Source organism: Corvus kubaryi, unplaced genomic scaffold, assembly GCF_017639235.1.
Source record: "Corvus kubaryi isolate FWS band 111438036 unplaced genomic scaffold, C.kubaryi_AGA036_p1.0 37387, whole genome shotgun sequence".
Classification (NCBI taxonomy): domain Eukaryota; kingdom Metazoa; phylum Chordata; class Aves; order Passeriformes; family Corvidae; genus Corvus; species Corvus kubaryi.
Genome location: NW_024581129.1, coordinates 8409263 through 8423470, shown reverse-complemented (window position 1 = coordinate 8423470; position 14208 = coordinate 8409263). Strand labels below are relative to the sequence as shown.

General features: G+C 39.3%; 1 protein-coding gene across 2 annotated transcripts; it reads left to right on the top strand.

Moving 5' to 3' along the window:
• The first annotated feature begins 116 nt into the window (after nt 1-116).
• Nucleotides 117-12955, top strand: RRN3 (RRN3 homolog, RNA polymerase I transcription factor). 2 transcript variants are annotated; one of them, XM_042037251.1, is made up of 18 exons: nt 118-217; nt 345-448; nt 934-990; nt 1829-1918; nt 2006-2135; nt 2576-2635; nt 3095-3158; nt 3620-3689; nt 5802-5900; nt 6510-6605; nt 7054-7189; nt 7962-8092; nt 8723-8853; nt 9651-9835; nt 10122-10230; nt 10647-10799; nt 11005-11092; nt 11476-12955. In XM_042037251.1, exons 2-18 carry the CDS (start codon nt 356-358, stop codon nt 11632-11634), a joined length of 1851 nt encoding a protein of 616 aa, XP_041893185.1. In that variant the 5' UTR covers nt 118-217; nt 345-355; the 3' UTR covers nt 11635-12955. The 2 variants fall into 2 exon arrangements, with proteins under 2 accessions (XP_041893186.1, XP_041893185.1); XM_042037252.1 differs by lacking the exon at nt 5802-5900 and having other exon boundaries at nt 117-217.
• Nucleotides 12956-14208: the final 1253 nt, after the last annotated feature.

Here is a 14208-nt window from a genome sequence, read left to right as displayed (position 1 = left end):
CCGTGGGGCCGCCCGGCGGTGCCGCTCCGTGCCCGTTCAGCGGGGCCGCCCGGCGGTGCCGCTGGGCGGTGCGAGGGGCGGGCCGCCTGGTGCTGTTTCCGCCCGGCCGCGCTGTTTCCGCCGGAGCGGCATGTGGCGGTGCGGGCAGCCAGGACGCGCCGGGCGCGGGGTGCGGCGCCGCGGGCCCCGATAGCGGGGGCGCCGCCGCCACCGCAAGGCAAGGAGGGACGGTGGGGGGATCCTCGGGACGGGGAGCAGCTCCTGCGGCTCTCCTTGCTGAGGAGAGGGTCCGAGGGGTTCCCCGGGCCTCCGAGCGGTGCTCACGCGGCTTCCCCTCCCCGCAGGTGTCGTGACCATGCTGGGAGCGGACGAGTTCATCAGCTCCCCGCCCAGGAAGACTGTGCGGTTCGGGGGGACCCTGACGGAGATTCTGCTCAAGTACGAAAAGGTGACTGCGGCTTCTCGGGGGCCTGCGCTGCGTCCGGGCTGCTGGTTCCTGGGGTCATTCCGTGAGAAGACTCGTTTCGCCTTACGCAAGACCGCGTCTGAAGGCTTAGGGAAAAAAACTGAAGGCAGCTGAGCGTTGTAGGCTTGTGCCAGGCGGTGTTGCTGTGTGAGTGAAAAGATTTCCCCCGTGAGTCAACCTCAGTGGCTGGGTGGATGTAAAACCTGGCTTATGCCAAAGTGTGCACAGGGATCCAGCTGTGTCTGCAGGGAGAGCAGCTGAAAATGAGCTAGCAGCCTCGGTTGTCTTCTGGGACAGCACCCTGTTACTGCTGCTGCAGCCTTCCTGAGCTGCCTTGCCTCTCTTGTGTTCTTGATGTACCTGTTCAGCAATAGTTGGTTGTTCAGATACATTGATGAAATTGGTATTTTTTACTGAAGAAAAAACAAAAGAGAAAGTAATCTCTTTATTTTTGTTTCCCCTGCTAGGGTGATACCACAGATTTTGAGTTGTTAAAGCATCAGCTGTCAGATCCAGACATAAAGGTAAGACTTTGATAGTCAGGGGTCTGATGATTTAAAGTTTGTCTGAGTGTAATCACCAGACAAGTCATTCTGGTGCTTGCACAAATTCTTTGCTTTAAACATTTAAATTGTATTGAACAGCTTTTTTCTTTGTGGAAACCATCAGAATTTAAAAAATTGTCTATTTATACACATACATATATGCAGGATCGTCATAAATGGTGTCTCATGCTTACTGACTCTGCTGTACCCTTTGAGTCTGTTCCAGATACCATCTTTTCAGGTTGCTGATGCTTGATTATAGAGACACTTCTGTAGATCAAACTGTGGTTTCTGACTTTCATAGCCTTTAAGTTGCATCGAATTTTACCTTCTGTTCTCACTAAATCTTGTTTCATTATGCAGTAACGTAGATATGCATTTAGTAGTTATACCCAGAAGTATTGTTTCACAGCTCTTCTGTATAGCTACAAGTACCCACATTTGCTGTTTCAAGACTTGAATGTTCCTTCTGCTTTAACTAGAGCAGAAGAGAAAAGAAAATTGAGATGGAATGCCATTTTTTAAAAATTCTTTTATGTTCTTTATGAGTGAGATTGCATGCCTTGCTCAGTCTGACTGAAGCATTCCAGGCAGGCTGTTGGTTTAGGAGTTGACATGAATGTATTCTGCATTCAAGAGCTTTCATTGGTGAGGACACAAACTTAAAGAAATTCCTTTCATATTAGTGTGAAAACAATTTGTATTAATCTTTGACTTGTAAACAATTCATCTTTGACTTGTAAGGATTTTGTTATTTTCTGCTAATACGTAATACCGTTTATTTGAATAGCTACCTGTTTTTTCTGCTTATTTTAAGGATGCCCAGATCATTAATTGGCTGCATGAATTTCGAGCTTCTGTTGCATATTTGACCAAAGAGCTTGAACAACTGGTCAGCATTTTGCTGGTAAATATCTGTTTGCTACGTGGGAAGATTAAGAGTTCAGTACTAGAAACGTCCTTCTTTGACATCTTGATCTTTGCTTACTTTTAGAAGCTGCCATGGTTGAGAAGGAGCCGAGAGGTAGTGGAAGAATATCTGGGCTTTCTTGGCAATCTGGTGTCAGCACAAACTGTCCATCTCAGGCCATGCCTCCGGATGATCGTGTCACAGTTTGTCCCCCGTAAGTTACTTCTCTCTTAATCTTCTTTGTTTGCTTATCAAAACCCCTAGATAGATAAGGTCTGTATAAATACAATCCATGACACAATTAATTATTGGGTTATTGAATTTTTTCATGTTCATTGTGATACAGATGGTTTTCTGTACCTAGATTTTAGAAGACATATTCTTGTTGCTAATACAGGTCCTGTTCTGAAGATGCCTTGGAAATGGATGAACTGTATAGTATTTTTACTACTAAAAAACCAAAAGCTGAAGTGAGGATCATTTTAGATGTTCTCAAGAACCTCCTGGTTCTGTAAATAAAAGTCTTTAAGAAAGTCTTGTCGCTAATTTTGATGCTTTAGTCCTGGTGGAGACTGTTGTCCAGTGTGTTTGCTATTGAATTTGTTACCTATAAGATTTATACAATTTTGATATAATAATCTCACTTTTTGCTAGCTCGAATAACCATCAGAGAAGATGATGTGGATATTTCAGATTCTGATGATGATGATGAAAGTGAGTATAAAGGATATATATATGCTGCTGTAGTGCCTTTACTAAAAAAGTATACAGTGCATGTTGCTCCTTTTTTACAAAATTAATTGGGCTGAGGTAAAGTAAAACATCAAGAAACATCCTTAAATTCCCAAGTCAAAGACTCTCTTGTACTCAAGTGAACCGTGTCCTGACCCACTCCTCATTACTTTCAAAATATTCCTGTTAGTGCAGTATCTGTAGGAATAGAATGCATAGGAAAACATTCCTAGTCCTAGATTGTTCAAAGCCAAAGAAAAGTTAGGAGTTGCTTGGTTTCCATTTTATTTACCTCAATGTACACCCCCTCAAAATAACATTTTGGCCAATGCAGTTTCCTTGGGAATCTTTCAATTGTGTAGTTGATGCAAACTGGTTTTACTGGTTCCTGATTTAGTTTTCTGTAACCAAGTGCATAAGAATACTTTTTTCTTTCTCTAGACGTTTCTGAAAACTTCGATACATGCCACAGAGCATTGCAAACTGTTGCAAGATATGTTCCTTCGTAAGTATAGAATCCCTTGGGTTTGTGTGTTCTTTCCTTGCAGATTTAAAGCTTGTGAACTGATGGGTTTTTCCCCTCTTAATTGGAAGTATAATACTTTGTTTCATTGCATGATTTTTCCCAGTATTCACTAACTGGTAGAATGCTATATATAAACATTGTGAAATTTCTGTCAGGCATCAGCAGCTGGAAATCCTGTTAACAGAAATGGGAAGTAGGAAAAGTGGTGTTGATAGTGGCTTCTATATTCTTCTCTAGTCCATAGTGATATTTGAAGTGGCTTCTAACAAGTGCATTGTGAAAGTTTGCCGCTTATTAGCTGTCCAGTGATCCTTGCCAAACCACATTTTATACAATTGCTTACCTTAAAATAAAGTTACTGTGAAATAAGGTTATTCCAGTATGTCTTTAGAGTGCTGGAGTTCAATATTAGGTCTGATTTTTTTTAAAATTAATTATAGGACTCCACAGTTTCTCATGCCGATACTTGTGGAATTCTTCCCTTTCATTAATAAATCGGAAAGAACTCTGGTAAGAGCTGTGACTATTTTTGTTGATTTGTTCACCTGTTTTTCTAAATGTATAAATGTCATGTATAGTACTACAACTGATTTGATGGCAGTCAATGCAGATTTTTGAAGAGTACTGTTATATAGATATAATAATTATATATGTAATAACCATGTATAGTATTGTGTCTGTTTAGTGTAAGGCTGTCCAAGCATTCTGAATTCCTTGTGCATAAGCATTGTGCTCATCTTTAATGACATCGCTGCATATCTTTTCCACAGGATTGCTTTCTTAATCAATGCACACCATGGACCTCTTTGACGAGGAGTCTCAGGGTTGTGCAGTAGGGAGACCTGTCTCATTTGTTATCTGTGGATGCTAAAAGGCAAGAGCAGAGAAACTTTCCAGCTCTGTAGCATTTGTGAAGCTTTTCCTTTCTCCTGCTTTAGCTGAGAAACAGAGAAATCCAGCTTCTCACAGCTTCTCTGTGAAAGCTTTCATTCTCATGCAAACTGGATGGATAACAGTTTGTAAGAATGTAAGCTATTTCTACACCTGCAAGTTGTTGTGGAAACTGTATAATTGTTTTCAGTCTTGTGAGAATAATATTTGGAAATGGGTGTCTTACTGCTCAGCCTATCACCTTGAGAGGTGGTGAGTGAATAAGCCAATCATGTGATTTCTTTATTGCGAACTATACTATAAAAGATGAGCTATTCATTAAATGAGGTCTTAGCTCTGCTTTGGCCATATCCTTAAACCTGCACCTATGTCGTGATTTCGCCGTTCTCTGGGAATAACAGCGACAGTTATCAACCCTGAAAAGTCTTTGTCAGAGGAACAGAGGATTTGATAAGCAAACCAGAGATATTACAGGTGAAATCCAAATCACCAGTAGTGTAAAGCCCTAAGCTGTTTTATTGCAACTTTGGTGTAGTGCTTGTGGGCTGAAAAACAAGCTGGAAACTTTTGACAGGTTATGGCTCTTGTTTGATCTTTATATTTACTTGTTCCAACTTGATATGTTGGCACTTTATGTTACACAATGGCAAAGCCTTGCTCCTCCAGCCAAGTTCAGTTGAAGCTGTGTTTCGAACTCATCAAGTACTGAAAATTCCCCAAAGTTCTTTATATACCTTGCAATTTTTTTTTAATTTATGTTTTTGTTGTTGTTGTCTTAATGCAAATAACTTTAAGCACCAGCTCCCTATCTGTAAAATGGGGGGATAATAGCTCTTAAATGATATTAGGAGATTTATTTACTTACTTAGCAGCTCGGTGAGGAACAAGATGTGAAGAAATGCGTAGCTGTTTTCAGGGCAAAGCTCAAATGAAGTGTAATAAAATATCATCCATGCATTGTTGAATATTTCCAGTTTATACCTTCTCATTAAACTATCTCCATCCATTTTATGTACTGGCCAAGCCTGTGGAAAAATGAGCAAGATGGTCTATGGAAAAATCATACATGCTCATGTAATTAAAGGTTGTGTTATAATGCATATTCACAGGCTATGGTGTACTTAAATGTTGGCACTTTACCTGATTTTATGCACTGACTTGACAGTTTTGCTTTGTGAAAGTTGCAACGTTGTCTTTTGTACATATTTGTGTACACATGGGTGGGCCCATGCATGCTCACAAAACTTGTCTGTTAAGCTGCTTGGTTTATAATCAGAATGACTGAAGAGGCATAGCTGTGCAATTTAGAATTGTTGCTGGTATATTATAATAATCTGAAATAAAGATGCATTGGGTCTCATTTCAAGCAGTTCTACTATAGCTGGTTCTAGATACAGTGAGGCATATGCTTCAGTTTCCTAAAGAAAGTTTAGACATAAACTCCTGTGAAAATGAATACCTTCTCTTATAGAATCTTTACACTCTATCTAGAGTTAGTGGGGAAAATTTGCATGGAAATAGAAGATTAAGCAGTTAATGGTGACACAGCTTAACTACTGAAAGTTAATGTTTATGTTATACATGAACTTAATCTTGATTTAACACAGTCTGTTTAAACCTATTTCTGGGTCTTTAGATAAGAAATTAAGAGACTTGTTTTCTAGAAGTCCTTTGCAGAAATTTGACTTTCTGTTAACATTATTATGGATATCAATTAATTTTGTGGTTTAGGAATGTTATGTCCATAACCTACTGCGAGTTACAGTGTACCTTCCAACTCTGAGGCTTCAAATTCTGGAGCTTATTGTTGAAAAGCTGCTGAAGTTGGATGTAAGTTTATTTTGTGTTATCTTCTATGGAAGGTCGGTGTTAAAATACACAGAGTAGGAAATGAAATACGCTTCAGTTCAGGCTTGACAAAAAATATGCTTGTGATCATGGGTATAAACCCAGTCAAATTTACATTCCATTCCCAGAATAAAGATGTTCCCACACCTGAGGGTAACTGTATGGTGTGTACTGTTATACCCTGCCTGGAATCTCTGCCAGAATCCAAATAACTTCTGTTCTGTGGTGATCAGTGCTAATGTGCAGAGAATGTGATTCCCTTTGTGTGGTTGATTGGTCGTGTCATCTCTTTGAAGTAAAAAGATTTACAGTCCTAAAAAAAGACAGGAGGTGTAGCACTGTAAATCATCACAGCTTTTTGCCTCACTGTAACAGTCTGGGGAGAGCTTATGTTGGGGAGGTAAAGTTTCAGAAAGTTTGGAGTGTGCATTCGTGTATGGCACATCATGTAGTCCCTTTTAAAATGTTTATTTAGTCCAGGACAAAATCTTGTTGAGAACTTACTCATGTCTTTTTTATGAATAATAAAAAAACCAATTTCATATTATTGTAATGGTTTTATAGAAATTAATTTCTTGTTTGCAATTGTAGGTTAGCACTCCACAGCAAGATATCGAAGATGCTGAAGAAACTGCTAATAACTGTGCTAGTGAGGAAAAATCTACAGAGGAGGGACTTTTTGATATGGTTGGCTATCTTGTTCTATTAAAATTTTTTTCAGTAAAATTTTCACTTCTGAGGTGGCTGTGAGCTAAATGTAGGAATTCATTACTGCTTTGTTGTTACTGCACTACACACAGCTCTTGAAACCTGAACAGCTGATAAATGATAAATGTATTCTCAGGTATTGACTTTATTCATGTAAACACCCAGTGTACATCCAGCAAATCAACTTCATTATGTAAAAACACAAGCATTTGTGCCATACAGCTAGTTAAAGAATTCATGGTACTTGGCTTAGTGTGCAAAAATTTGCTTATACTGGATAATGGGATACTGCTTTGCTAAAAAAAAAAAAAAAAAAAGATGAAACTTTAGCATGTTTCTGAAAGATAAATTTAGTTTCACTTTTTCTGTAATTACTGTCTCCATGATTTGTGTATATAAGAGCTGCACGTGCCATTTTATCTACCAGGAGGAAGATGAGGACAGAAAAGGAAACAAAGTTGTCTCTCCCAGTATTGAGAGAATGGCCCATCCACTGGCAGAGCGCCTGGACATCCTGATGACCATCCTGTTTTCCTATATTAAAGATGTTTGCCACGTGGATGGTGAGTACACTTGCTCTATAACCAAATTTGTTGTTTTGCTAAGTAAGAAACACATAAGAGGAGTTCTTGCTTTCTGTGCTGCAAGATAGAGCAGAACTCTGCCATTATCAGCCTGTAGTCCACATTCCTGCCTCTGCCCAGGTACTGGGAGAGGTAAAGTTAGGACTTCAAAGGTTTAGTCTTCACTTGGAGACATTCTGATTCCATTAAGATGATACTGTATCCTAACTGTAGTAGGGTATAAATGTTTTTATTATTTGCTCTACCTGAGTGTTAGAGTTATGGATCCTTTCAACATCACAAGGACTGGACGTAGATCAAAACAACCAGACACATTAATCAATTGGCTTTGTTACAGGGAAAAAAATACCTTCCACTGTTATGTATTAAGGGTTTGAATTCCTTAGATTTATGTATTTAAAACAATATTTAGAAACCATTATGCTGTATCTTCCCCATGTAAGTCAGGTGATTTATTTCTTAGTGTTTTTTTTCTTGCTCTTCTGAGTGAACACGTTATTGCAAAGTTTGCATGTCTGATGGCTTTGTATGCACAGTCACACAGAGAGATTCTTCATTTACACCACCTTAAAAAGCAGTAGAACTGAACACCTGGATTTTTAGATGTCAGATCAACTGGGAAGTCAGGTTGGCAGTTTTTCTTTACATATTTTTTACTGGTGTAGAAAGATATAAAATACCACTTCTGCAGCACAAGGGTGGGGAAAAAACCCTGAAATGGCTCATTTTGTTCTGTTTCTTTGTTGTGTAGGCAAGCTCGACATCAGCAACACAAAGGATTTGTATCGGGATTTAGTTTCTGTTTTTGACAAGCTCATTTTACCAACCCATGCTTCGTGTCACGTACAGTATTTCATGTTTTACATCTGCAGCTTTAAATTGGTGAGTAAAAACTGGATTTAAAATGCAGCGTCCTCTGTCATTTCTGCACCTTGTTTTGGTTTTTTTTTACAAAACAGTTGTTCTCTGCTGTAATTCTATTCTGAAGATAGCAAGTACATCAGGAGTCATTAGTATCTTTGCTTTCTTTTCCTTCTCTGTTATTCTTTTCTTTTTTTTTATGGTTGCTCTTCCCATGTTGTTCATAAACCACTTACAGATGGAATCTTAGCAAGTGTGAAGGAACAAACTTGGTTAAAACTGATCTCTTTTACAAGAATCAGTTGGACTCTTGCACCCAAGACATGGTGTGCATGTTTCTTCAGCATCCCAAAACTATCTCAAAGATGCTGTCTGTTAGCTCTTTGATTTGAAAATCCTGTCTGCTGTTTGTTGTTCCCCCACCCCTCCATTTTCCCATCTCTCTCAACAAACTGTTCTTTCTTTTACAACTAAGAAAAAGAGAAATGAGTACTCTTCCATCATGTGTAGGAATAGTTATTTACTGCAGTTATAGGTAGATGTTTTTAATGGTTTGGTTATAGAAATTATGGGAGTTGAGTGTTAGGAATCTATCACTTAAACAGTGTCACCAGTATAACAACTCACAGTTTCTATGTATCTTTTTTCCAGGGATTGGCTGAAGCATTTTTAGACCATCTTTGGAAGAAACTGCAGGATCCAAACAATCCTTCAGTAATCAGGCAGACCGCTGGGAGTTATATTGGCAGCTTCTTGGCAAGAGCTAAATTTATTCCCATTGTGTAAGTTGTTGTCATTCATGAGCAGAACCAAACAATTCCTGCTACTGTGGAGCTTAAGTACAGAATTGGTCTTCTATTCCCACTGCTTTGCCACTAAGCCTGAATCAAGAGTCTTGATTGTCCTTTCAACAATACTGGTTCAGTATTGTCTTGAAGTTTCCAGGAAAGTTTTGCATGTACAGGATGCAGACTGATGATTGCTGAGGTTCATGACTTGTTGTTTAAGGCTTCACTTAGCAAGAAGTGCTGAGCATGGGTAGGTTGTGCTGACTTCAGGCAGAGTCATGGATTCCCAGTGTATCTGATGATCAGAAGCAGATATTTTTAGTACCCAATACTAGGCATTTATGCAGGCTCTGAAATGGGGAAGTAATTTGTTCTAGTATTTTGATACAGAAGAGTTAAAATGTCTTCTTTTTTATGTACACAATCTATATTTTTATGCTGTTTGGGGTTGTGACTTTAACACTGGAGATAGTTGGATATTGGAATTACCTGGTGGACATGGGTGGCATTGCTCTGTACTACCTGTAGCCAAGGATTTTAATTGTTTACTGTGTGTTTGTGGATTCATCTCATCTGGCACCCTGTGCTTTCACTGAGAGGGGTTTTCAGTACGGATTGATTCATTTTATGCTGAGATAAAGGAGAAGGCTCATAACAGAATCTTTTTTTTATGAAGAGATTTTCTTACTGATGTTTTTATAACCACTGAGATTCTTGAATATTTGTTTAACATCGTTTCTGCACCATTCCAGGTATTAGTTTTACACTTCTTTTTTCTCCTTGCACTACAGTACTGTAAAAGCATGTCTGGATCTTCTGGTGAACTGGTTGCATAAATACATTGATAATCAGGATACAGGAGCTAATGCCTACTGTGATGTAGCTCTCCATGGGCCATTCTATTCTACGTGTCAGGCAGTGTTCTATACGCTTATTTTCCGTCATAAACAACTTCTGGATGGAAATTTAAGGAAAGGTGAGTATATTAGGTTTGAAAGGATTCATTAGAAGTTTTACTGTTGCTGTGTTTTGTAGTGGTCAATTCAGTCAAGTATCTGATTGCAAGTTTATGTTGTTGTGCTCTAAATAAAAGGAGGTGGCTTGTACACATGTTGAGGCCAGACCTCCACTGTGAGAGTGCCCTAGGATGTGCTTCTGTGGTGGTGTGCAGAGTGCAGGCTTGTCACACTGGAAATTCTTAGAAATTAAGTTCAGTTTATATGATACCTAACCTATATTCGCCCACTGTTCTTATTTTGAAGGTCTGTCATATCTGCAGAGTTTAAATTTCGAGCGCATTGTCATGTGTCAGCTAAACCCCCTGAAGATTTGTATCCCTTCTGTTGTCAACTTGTTTGCTGCCATTACCAGGTACCTACTCATTTACTTCAATTTCAGCTTGGTGCAGATTTTGTGTGTATCTAAAACCAGCACAGGGTTTTGTTAGGCACAGTATTGAATATTATCTGAGGCATAACACTGCCCATATTCCAGGTGTGATAAATTTATTCCTAGTTCAGTTTCAATGAGATCCTGCAGTATTATGAAATGGATTGCTTTGTGTTGGAGCCAGTGTGGCTGTACTTGGCATAAAGTTTATAGGAGCTTAGAGGAAGAGAACAGACTCCTTACCTTGTGACTATCTTGCAAACTCCTAATATCAGCTGGAAAATGGAAGAGAGAAGATGTTTGTTAAAAAATATCTTTTTGTTTTCATACGATCCATCTGAAATTCTTGCTTTGGGTGTGCCAGAAGTGCTTATCTTCTCTTTGTTCCCTTTTTAAAGGAAATACCAGTTGGTGTTCTGCTACACGATTATTGAGAGGAACAACAGGCAGTTCATCCCTGTTGTGCGGAGCGGCACAGGGGGGGACCTTGTGCAGACCTGCACCAACCCCCTCGACAGCTTCTTCCCCTTTGATCCCTACATACTCAAAAGGTAGAATTAAAAAGTAAACAATGCCTTTGTGCCTTCTAGAAAATAATGAATACAACCTGTAGCAGTGTTTCTGCTGCTCACTTTTCTCCCTGATCCTTAGTACCTTTCATGTTCTGCATTTTAACCAGACTGTCAAAGGTTTAAATTAAAATGTACCCCTACTGCATATACAAGAACTCATTCTTTGCTCTGTTTCCTCTCTCAGATCAAAGAAGACTATTGATCCAATGTATCAGTTCTGGGAAGAGTTGAGTGCTGAAGATCTTGAGAATCTGAAGAAACCCATTAAAAAGGTAGTCTTCCCTGATCCAAACACAGTTCAGCTATCAGCTGCTTTTATTGCAGAATATTTTTTTAAGTAGATAAGGGTACACTATACATTTAGGGGGAACTGTGACTGAAATTTGGAAGCTTTAGGAATCTATTCATTCTTGTCTTGAGAGCACTTTTCCCTCTTCTACAGCACAGGAGCTGTGTTGTGCTCAGAAAATGGACATGATGATGTCACTGGGAAATCCACCCTGTAGAAGTGATTTAGTTCCCATATTTCATAATCAGAGTACATCTAATTCTTTTACCATTCCAGCTGGTCATGACAATCACAGTGTAAATCCAGGTCTCTATTAAGATTTGGCAGTGTCTTCCTGCTCTCACTGATCCTTTTAAATTTTTGCAGGGTACTTCTGAAGATGAAGACGATGACTTTTTGAAAGGAGAAACCCCTCAAAATGATGGTGTGGTTGAAATTGCTCCAAATTCTTACGAGTCCAACACACGGAGCCCTGTGAGCAGCATTGGCTCCCCTGCAGACTGTTACGTGCCATACCCACTGTGACATGGACAATCAGAAGGGAAAAGGTTGAAAATTGTGTGCAATGTTTTGCTCTGGAAAGAGACTTGAGCTCAACTTTCCAAACTGGCAAATGTTTAAGTAACTACATTTAAGAAAAATTACTGTTTCTTCATCATCAGATTTCTACAGATATGTTATAGTAAAGTCATATGTTGCTAGAAAAGCTGAGAGAATAAATAGGGTGATATTTTACAAATTTCACATTGAAATGGTTTTTATGACTTAGAAGGATTTTTTTTTTAATGATTTTTTCTGACTCTTCAAAACTTTGTTTACTAATGTTTCTCTACAAGGTTTTATATATCAGGGGTAAAATTCTGGAGTTTCTTCTGCAGATTTGCGTGGGGGCCAGAATTCCACTGTCAGTGCTCTGACTCTGATGACTCTTCTTGGGTTGGTTTCAAAGTAATGGTGTAATCTCTCAATAGGCAGGGCATGAATCCAGTCTGACAGTGGTTCTTCTACACACATCTCCTCAGCTTTTCCTGTCTGTAGAGCCATACTTGGTGAAGCCACTTGCTAGTGGGAAGCATACTCAGACAGAAAGCATTATCCTTCCTTAAATCTGTAGCTGACACACACCTTTCCCAGCTATGAAAGTTCAGACACGTAAAAGTGATGGTTGTTGGAAGTGTTGAAAATGAGGAAGTAGCTGAAAGTATTACTTGTAGATAGTTTTCTTTGGGGTGCTTGTGAAGCACTCTGAGACAGGTATTTATTTGCAGGATTTGAAGTCTATATGTGAGTGCTGAAAATAGGAAAAAAAAAATCTTCCCTTGTGGAAAGGAAGTGATGGTGTCAATGGTGTCCTTGTGTTGTCCATGTGTCTGTCAGTCAGTGTAGAGTTTCTCTGCAGAGGTTTCTTGTCTTCTTTTCATGGTTGCTGTTTTAGATTTGAGTAAGAATATAAACAATGGGAAAAAATAAATGTTATTTGTGTAACATTTAGTTGAAAATTTTATGCATTTGGGACTAAACTCTAATTGCCCTTCTTTAGAATCTGAACTTGGAGGCTTTCAAGACAACATTTTTATTTGGAGCCAATAAAGTTTGATGTAAACAGTGCAATTCTTAACATCCTTGAGAAAACCACATCTCTGTATGTAACTGAGGTGCCCTCTGTGTAGCCTGACTTCTCAGAGTTGGGGTGTTCAATCTGACAGACTGCAGAAATGAGTTTTGGGGATACTGCAAAGTGCATCAGTGGATCTGTTCATCACTGTATAAACTGAGAGGTTTTGGTTTTAACTGTAGTCCTCTTTATTGTCAGTCGTGAGTAATAAACAATAGATTTCCCTCTGAAGTAATTGCATTTTCTCATGGCATGGAAGAACCCTCAGATCAACAGCAAGGAAAATATCTTTTGAAAGATGCCTTTCAGACACTACTTCCAAAATGAGGCTGTGAAAACTTTCCCAGTTGTAATACCAGGTATGTGATTCAGGAGCTTCCACATATCATTAAAAGCAAAAAGAAACAACCCTTAAGTGTAATGTGCAGACATTGAACTTAAACAGTTTTAACTTGTTCTGGAACCTGTGCTGTGACAGCTCCGGTTTGCTCTGTAATTGCAGCCAGGTGTGCTGGCAGGTGCTGGTGTTTTGCTAAAGGGACTTTGTAAATACCAACAGCTGTGAGAGGAATGCTCATCCCTAGGTGCAATTTTGTCTCACCTGAGAAATGCAATGTATCTTTTGAAGAAAGCATTTATTCTGGTATAGAACCATGAAGTCATAGAATAGCCTGGGTTGATGTTTTAGGTTACAATGTAAGGTGTAACCAAAAGTATGTATTCTATCACCATCTTCATAAGCTGCTCCAACCAGGTGGGGCCGTGTTCTTTATCTTTTCCATGACACACCCCTGGTAACTCCCTCCGAGGGCTGTCTTCTGCTAAAGGGCCATCCAGTCTCACTGCATAACTCGTGAAATGACATCATCCCATTGTGAGATGCTCCACCCAGGGGGATGAACCAAGCATTCCTACCTGGCTGTAATCTGAGGTTTGGAACACCACAGTCAGCCTTTACCTACTGGATTCCCAGAGGACAAGAACTACATAACCACCACTGGACCTTCAAAGGAACACCAGACCTTTCTACAGGATCACTGCTTCAACAGAAGCACATCCACCACTTCAACAGGACTGCAGCCACCATTTAATTGGGCTGCTACCACCACCCTGCCCAACAGGGTGCCAGGTTGTACTCTGACTCTGTCAGTGTTTCTGTACTCTTACATTTATTTTAATTTTCTTATTAAATTGTAGTTTTGACTACAATTCTTTCAATGCTTTCAAACTAGCACAGAAGCTTAGGGAATAAATAGGGTGATGTTTTACAAATTTCACATTGAAATGGTTTTTATGACTTAGAAGGATTTTTTTTTTTAATAATTTTTTCTGACTCTTCAAAACTTTATTTACTAATGTTTCTCTACAAGGTTTTATATATCAGGGGTGAAATTCTGGTGTTTCTTCTGCAGATTTGCGTGGGGGCCAGAATTCCACTGTCAGTGCTCTGACTCGGATGACTCTTCTTGAGTTGGTTTCAAAAT